This window comes from Engraulis encrasicolus, chromosome 20 (assembly GCF_034702125.1).
Source record: "Engraulis encrasicolus isolate BLACKSEA-1 chromosome 20, IST_EnEncr_1.0, whole genome shotgun sequence".
Taxonomy (NCBI): Eukaryota; Metazoa; Chordata; class Actinopteri; order Clupeiformes; family Engraulidae; genus Engraulis; species Engraulis encrasicolus.
The window spans coordinates 4,763,574-4,771,863 of NC_085876.1; the positions used below are offsets into that span (position 1 = coordinate 4,763,574).

General features: G+C 45.6%; 1 protein-coding gene across 1 annotated transcript in view; it reads right to left on the minus strand.

Moving 5' to 3' along the window:
• Positions 1 to 1,260: 1,260 nt before the first annotated feature.
• gja4 (gap junction protein alpha 4) overlaps positions 1,261 to 8,290 on the minus strand; it is an 11,356-nt gene continuing 4,326 nt past the window's right edge. Inside the window, exons 2-4 of the mRNA XM_063185165.1 lie at positions 7,918 to 8,142; positions 7,241 to 7,532; positions 1,261 to 4,437 (exon numbers count right to left, since the gene is read on the minus strand). Coding sequence (XP_063041235.1) covers positions 3,674 to 4,437; positions 7,241 to 7,532; positions 7,918 to 8,127 — 1,266 coding nt within the window. The 5' untranslated portion in view covers positions 8,128 to 8,142 and the 3' untranslated portion in view covers positions 1,261 to 3,673. The remainder of the gene's footprint in view (positions 4,438 to 7,240; positions 7,533 to 7,917; positions 8,143 to 8,290) is intronic.

Consider the following 8,290-nt stretch of genomic DNA (forward strand, 5'->3'; position numbering starts at 1 on the left):
TCAGGACCTTAAATAAGCACATTTTCAGAAATCCTGTTTGGCAGAGCTCACGTCAGTGCGTCCTCTCGCTACTGGAGGCGATCTCCCTACTGACTCTCGCAGCCCATATTTAAAAGACTTGCGTCAGTCATACTGCTGATTAAAACAATCAACTAAACAAAGCATGATTTAACATTTCCAAACATTTCCCCTGCATGCATTACAAAATACCAATGATACACAGTAGCTACATATTACACAAAATACTTAGAACAGTTTTTAAAATAATATTACTCCTGCTCCAATTAACTATTGCCGCGCACCACGGGCGGAGCCTTCAAAAGACTCGGCTGACCTGCGCTCCGTTTGATCACACGCCTCCGGAAGACTGCAACAGGTAAACATGGCTACAAACATTTCCACGTACCATAATGATAGTTAACTATAGCAAGAAAAGATTCTGATGTTAAAATTGTGCGCACTTAGAAGAACCATTACCTTACTATCGTTTATCAATAAAAGTTATGAAATATCGCCATAGCGATTTACTCTGTGTTGCGTCTTTTGTTCTCATGGTAAACACGTGTTCAAACAAACATTTATGATTTCACCCTGAGACGGTATACAACCGTCCCCAAACCCCAAACATGGCTAAATGCCCACAGTTAAACCCACAGCAATTGCATACAACACAACTTGTATTTTTAATGTCCACTGAAAATGTGTCGGAGTCCGTTTCACTTATATCCATTGAAACATTGCGCAGCGGAGGAAACCGCTGTTACAGTGGCAGACGCGTCATATGTATTTTGTCACGACCTCTTACAGTCCACAGCTTGAACTTTGAAGAGTGGTAACAACTTGATTTATGACTGTTAATCCAAGGCCGATTCCATGCCTTTTTTCATTGCCAAATCAACAGAGGTGTCAAAAGTAAAAGTACATTTGTGGTGTAATTACAACAATAGCACATGGCACTACATAGATGCTACACCATTTACCCCATTGTACCTAATGAGATAGATAGACTGTGTTGTTACTGAAAAACACTGAAAACCTAACAAGGGCCGACCACAAACTTGATCCAACCAGTGCGGAGTTAACTGATCTTAAGACAAGTACACAGGTCTACAGATTATTCAGATAAGTTACTTGTGTATGAAGAAAACTGTGTTCTTTTGTTTTGCTTTTCCTTTTACTGTACTTTTACTGTACAATTCATAGATTTGATAGAATCAACAATAATGAGACACAAGTAATTTGATACATTAAAAACACTTTTATTATAAAGCAAAAGAGACACTTTGTTACAAAGTTTTTCTGTTTACTTTTTCAAGAAAGAAAATATGGTTAAATACAAAAGTAAAAATAAATTACATCTTTAAATAGCATCCTGTGCAAACCTCTCCATCTCCGCTGATTCTCTGTACCGCCTTACGCATGTAACAGTCTCTCATCCTCCATGTCACAGTTAAAACATTTTAAAGTCCAGAGGACTTAACCACAATACAATATTTAGTGTACACCGATACAGTCTCTTAGGTCTTCAGGAGGAATCCTAAGGAACCTGAAATGTTCAATAGTCATGCGTACTTCATAAGGCCTACTAGATAGACCTTTTTGTGGTCCTTGAAAAGACGATATAAGGTTCTCTTGAAAACCAAAGTGTCTTCTGTGCACTATGCAAAACAAATCAGGACGAGAATATGCAGAATATCGATAATGTCTCTCTCTGTCTCTCGTCCTTTATGTCCTTCAATCTCGTTAAGGTCCCGAGGATCCAGGAACGTTAAAGTCCTCGGATACAGTCTTTCAATCTTAAGGACCTAGCAATGGTCATTGGTTCACCCAGTCTTACACAGTCTTTAATGGTCCGTAGACTGTATTAATGTTCTGCAGCCTGAAGTTATTGATAGAGTCCGGTAGGTCCTCAGAGCTTGTCAGACACAGTCTTTATAGTCCTTTATGGTCCACTTTAAGTTCCTCATAACAAGACTATTGTGCAAAACATAGAGACCTAAAGTGCAGACAGACCACCCAGGTATCCCCAGTCTCCTTGTCTCTGTCTGTCTGTCTGTCTGTCTGTCTGTCTGTCTGTCTCTCTGTCTCTCTCTCTCTCTCTGTCTCTCTCTCTGTCTCTGTCTCTCTCTCTCTGTCTCTCTCTCTCTCTCTCTCTCTCTCTCTCTCTCTCTCTCTCTCTCTCTCTCTCTCTCTCTCTCTCTTTGTGACACCAGTTCTGACAAAGTGCATGATAGGAGTAGTGGCTTTTGGCTCTGGTCTCTTGGGGGTTGTTATGTTCCTAGAACAAGGCGTCCAAACGTGTGTGTGTGTGTGTGTGTGTGTGTGAGAGAGAGAGAGAGAGAGAGAGAGAGAGAGAGGGGGGGGGGGGGAGAGAGAGAGATACCGTGAGATTTTGTGTACGTGTACGTGTTCGTGTACGAGTGTGCGTGTGTGCCTGTGTGCGTCTGTGTGTGTGTCCGCGTGTGACATCCCCTTTGCGTCTGTCCAAACAACGGGAAATGGCTTCATCTTCACAGCAATCACACAACCCCAAGAGATCTGTGTGTGTTTGTGTGTGTGTGCGTGCGTTCTTGCATGCGTGTATGTATGTGCACGTTTCTGTCCATGTGTGTATGTATATTTTTGTCTATGTACAAGTGTGTGTGTTTTTGTCCATGTACGTGTACAAGTGTGTGTGTGTGTGTGTGTGTGTGTGTGTGTGTGTGTGTGTGTGTGTGTGTGTGTGTGTGTGTGTGTTCACGAATGTGTTTGTGGGTTTCTGATTGCTTGTATGTTTATGTTTGTATAAGCCTGAAAGCACAAGCGTATGAGAAAGTATGTGCGTGTTGTGATCTTTATCCCTGTCTGTGTGTGTGTGTGTGTGTGTGTGTGTGTGTGTGTGTGTGTGTGTGTGTGTGTGTGTGTGTGTGTGTGTGTGTGTGTGTGTGTGTGTGTGTGTTTGTGTTTTTTTGTGCGTGTGTTTGTGTTTTGTTTCGATTTCTATCACAGTACATGAATTTCAGAAGAAGTGATGTGTGCTTGTTGTGTTTTGATTTTTATCATTGCATTAAGTGCATGTGTGTGTGTGTGTGTGTGTGTGTGTGTGTGTGTGTGTGTGTGTGTGTGTGTGTGTGTGTGTGTGTGTGTGTGTGTGTGTGTGTGTGTGTGTGTGTTTCTGGCCTATTTGATTGTCCCCCAAGTCATGCATATAGTGCACTTCTACAGCCTTGGTTGGCGTCACACACATGCTTGCTCTTATGAGTGCGTGTGTCTCTGAATGTGTCTCTTAATCAGGGGTGTCGTTCAGGGCGGTTAAGTGTGACTGAGTCACCAGGGCCCCATGTATATAGGGGGCCCACACACACAGTGTGTCTGTGTGAGTCACCAGGGGGGGCCCACACACAGTCCGACTTATGTAGATTTATGGCTGGGGGGGGGTCCATTGGAGCTGATTGCACATAGTGCCCAAAATTTGCTGCTACGCTCCTGCTCCACAGCCCTTGAGATTTTCAGACATACTAAGTATGTGAGATTCATTCATATGGTCAACATGAATAGAGAGAGTGTGTGTACTGCATGTGTGTGTGAGAGAGAGAGAGTCAAATATACTATATACTGTAGTTCACAGTCTTGCTGCCTGACGTAGTGCTTGCTCTTTGAGGTGTGCATATGTGATTATGTCTCTATATCTGCATCACACGTAGTGCTTACCCTTGTTAGCGCCGCCCTTTTGGTAGGTCTGCTTACTACGCTTGCTCTGCCTATGCATCTGCTGGAGTTGGTGATGCCTGTTGCCGTGGTGACCGCCTCCCAGCGGCCTAATGCTGCTGATGCAGTTCAGGTAGCTAGGCAACACGTCTCCCGCTGACTCCTGCATACCTCCATCCTCCAGCCCCTCCACCCTTCCTGCCCCTGGTCCCACGGCCCAGTCACCCCCCTCCATGGCTGGGTAACCCGCCTGGGGTGCCTGGGTGGGGGTGGAGGTGGTGCCAGTTGCATACCCGCCTTCAGCCAAGGGGAGAAAGTGCAACCCCCTCTCCTCATAGGCCGGCGCTGGGGTACTCCCACTGCTGCTGTCCAATCGCGAGGGGGCCCTGGTGATTTGTCGCATCCTGATTGGCTGTTGGAGGCGTGACTGAAGGTAACGCTTCTCCAGGTCGTGTGTGAGCGCGTGTTGCAGGAGGCTAAACAGCTCCAGAATGTTCAGCAGCACTGACACCCCTGCGATGGCCTGGATGTAGATGGTGAATATGGTCTTCTCAGTGGGTCTGGACACAAAGCAGTCCACTGTATGGGGACACGGGTCTCTCCGGCATTCGTAGCGGGCCGGGATCACAAAGCCATAGAGGTACCAGAGTCCCACGATGAAGCCGACTTCAATGGCCAACTTTAGCACGATGCTCACCGCGTATGCGCCCAGCAGACGACCTTTCAACTTTGGGGAGGATCTCCCTCCAGCTGTAATTCACACACAGACACACACACAGACACACATACACACACACATGCATGCACAGACATAGACACAAGCACACACACACTTAAGCCAGAGATATTCTATAGAGATATGCCAACATAATAGGTTTCTATGGGCACCTAACGCGACAGGTTACGGTCTGCCTAAAGGGCCGTGTCATAATGCTCCTACAATGAATAGAACAGTCCTTAGGTCTGCCTAGGTCTGCCTAAAGGGGCAGGGCTCGAAATTAACTTTTTTCCTTTGTGTCCCGCAATGGTCCCGGATTCCACTTTGTATTGTCCCGAATGTAACCAGAAGTGTCCCCATTTTTTTCGCGCCTAAATAAGTGGTAAATTATGTCCACGTTCAATTTCATGTGTGATTATGTTTTTTGTTTTTTTTTGCAGTGCAACTGTGAATTCAGGTCTTTAAGAAAAAATTAGGGTGTGTTAAATCATGAACATCTGTGCCTTATATAGAAAAATGCCTTGAGTAACCGTGCACATTTCGTTTTTCAAGAATATATGAGCATGGTGATATGAGGAAATCTGCATTCAATGACATTATATTTGTCAAACTGATTGCTTTATGCACCAATATAGCCTACCCATCATGTAGGCTATTGTAGACTCTATTGCAGCCAGCCTGTTACTCTGTTGTAGCCTATTTAGCCTACAGAAAAAAACAGCTTTCATTTAGTCTACTACATATCAATAACAATTCAGTGTCTGTTTAGCTTTAGTTAAAAAGTGGCAATAGTCTAACCTAGTCTGACTTTGGCCACTGGTTGTGATGGGCATGCCGGTGGAAGATAGCCAGGCCGTGCCCTCCTAGTGATGTAACAGCTTCAGCCAGTCTCGAAGAGATGTGAAAGTCGATGATAATCAGGCTAGGTGGAAGAAGATGCGGTAGGTTTTGGGGCCGCATTAGGAGTATGACAACGCATTGCAAGACGTTTCCTTTCCGCTTTAAATTCACTTGACATTGACATCAAGACAATTTGATAAGTTAACCTAAAAATAAATGCACAAGAGAAAAAACTACGACCGCACACTTAGGCCTACCTCACTTTCGAGAAAGAGAGGGGGATAGGCTAGCATGGAGAGGGAGGGGAGGGGGAGAAAGAGAGGGATTGGAGAGAAATGCGCTGGCAATGCTGTAAAATTGAAGCGCGTTCTTCGTGCTTGTAATCAATGAAGTCAAGGTGGACTTTTTCCCTTTTCAATTAGACCTTGGCTAATAGGCATTTCTGCTTTTACCAGCACAGAAACAATAACACGGATACTTCAACATTAATTAAATAACTGCGTTTGTATGACAATGTTCAGAATATAGCGCCTTCATTTCCAGCCACATTTGAATGAAACTGCTTGACGTTCTTGGCTAACAACTACCTCTGTTAGCTTGCTTGCCGTTTCCCTAACTATTTGTTAATGGAAAGTAATTTACAGGCAGTTTCTGATATGTATGAATGAGGGTTAATCTACTTTAGAGCCAGCTCGCGTTTCTGGTGTTTTGGGCAGATAGCACGCGACAGGTGGCCACAGACAACTGCGCATTGTTTGGGGCTGTTGCTTTGCTTACCTGAAATATTAGCAAAACCGAACTCTATTCCTCTCACAGCTTAACCATGTCTACTGGAATATATCCTTGTTGGCTTGAAAAATCAACAATCCAGAGCCCGTTTTCTCTGAGAGCATTTCTAGTTCAGGGTGAAATGGCATAACCAACGGGACAACCTCTCAGCAGCAGTCCGAAGAAACACGCGCTTGCAGTCGCAGCTGCGAAATCTTAATCAACATTCTAGAACACAATGCGGACGTTTATAGGAAAGTTTTCTGTTGCTATTTTCGCTGATGGTTGGTGTTGAGTTAGGCTAATGTCCCAGTGTGATGGCTTTGCAAATATAATAGCCTACTTTTTGAATCTTTTCATTTATATTTTTGGACGGTCCCGGCATTGTCCCAGAAATGATAACTTTGAGTCCCCACAACATTTTTTATGGTCCCCGGGACGTCGGGACACCGTTAATTTCGAGCGCTGTAAAGGGGGCCATAATAGAACCAGGAAACAATGGGCCAATGGAACCTCTCTCTCTCTACTCTCTCTGATTAAGCTGAGTGTGAAGAATGCCTGGTGTATCCCAATGGAGGTACCCATAATGCAACATAATCATTGTGATGAGTGATCAGGGAAGGAGGTCATGTCTGACGCATGTTTGGCATGTAGACTTTCAGTTTGTTGAAATGTTAACACCCCTTTTGTGAAAGTCAAAGCGAGATGAGAGCCCACCTGGGAAAACGCAACTCCAATTGTCATTGTGACACAACACTCCACAGCACACAAGTGCAAACTGCACATGACAGTCTGGCGAAAGCTAAGAGGAATCCGTCTCCATGGAGGGTGGGAGATGGTCTGAGCTTGCTCTGCCATTTATATTGATTGGAGTTCCGAATTAAAATTGTGCATTATTTGCATGACTGTTAGGATATAGTGTTGCAAAAGCCTACAAATAACAAGACAAAAGTGTGAATAGTGTTACCTTAATCAGTAGTGAGTTCTGCGTCACCAATCTCAACTGTTTGCTGATTGGCAGAACAGTGAGCAAACCGAGCAAGGAGGGTTTCGCCAGACTATGTGCGGAACCAAAATCTTTGAGCGGAAGTTAATTACACAAAACCTGGCGGGTCAGGTGTTGAACTGGCAACCTTCGGATTTCAAGTCTGACGCCCTAACCGCTTACCTATGACTGCCCATTTTAACTGCGCATGAGCCCTGTACTAAGATTGTGTGTTCTCTTACCCTCTCCTGTTGCTGTTCCACTCTGCTCCTTCCCCGCCTCCTTCTCCTCCTCTTTCTCCTGGATCACCTCCAGGGTGAGGACATGCCTCTTCTCCTCCTTCCGCCTCCTCCTCCTCTCCTCCCTGGCCACCCCATCCTCCTCTCCGTCCGCCTCTCTCTCGCGCTCTTCTCTCTCCTTCTCCTCCTCCCTCTTTCTGGCCCGCGCGACCACAAAGCCAAAGTAGAAGATGGTCGGCGTGGACACAAAGATGATCTGCAGCACGAAGTAGCGGAAGTGCGAGACGGGGAAGGCCTTGTGGAGACACACACATACACGCACATATTAGTACACTTAAGCCGTTTTTCCATACTCGCTGTTTGATGTTGTATGGGAAGACACACACACACAAACCATCTCTCTCTCTCTCTCTCTCTCTCTCTCTCTCTCTCTCTCTCTCTCTCTCTCTCTCCCCTATGCTTTCTCTCACCTATTGTAACACACAGCGTCACATACTCACTGCTTGGTGTTGCATGGGACACACACACACACACACACACACACACACACACACACACACACACACACACACACACACACACACACACACACACACACACACACACACATTCACACACTCACTCTCTTTCTCTCTCTCTCTCTCTCTCTCTCTTGCTCTCTCTCTTTCTCTACCCCTTACCTTGTCGTAACACACTTCTTCACAGCCGGGCTGCTTGGTGTTGCAGACGAAGTCGGACTGCTCGTCATCCCAGGCGGACTCAGCGGCCGTGCCCAGCACCAGGATGCGGAAGAGGAAGAGCACGGTGAGCCAGACGCGGCCCACGCCCGTCGAGTACTCCTGGCCCTCCTCCAATAGGCGCTCCAGAAAACTCCAGTCAGCCCTGGACATCCTCCGATCACCCACCTGAGGGAAGACGGGGAGAGAACGACAGAGACAGACATGTTGATAGATGAGGACTTCAGACGCAAAGCCTTCTAAGTTGTTTTTTCACATGATCTTTTTTTAGATAAAAGTAATATCCATTAAAAAGACAACATCCTCTGACCTCCTG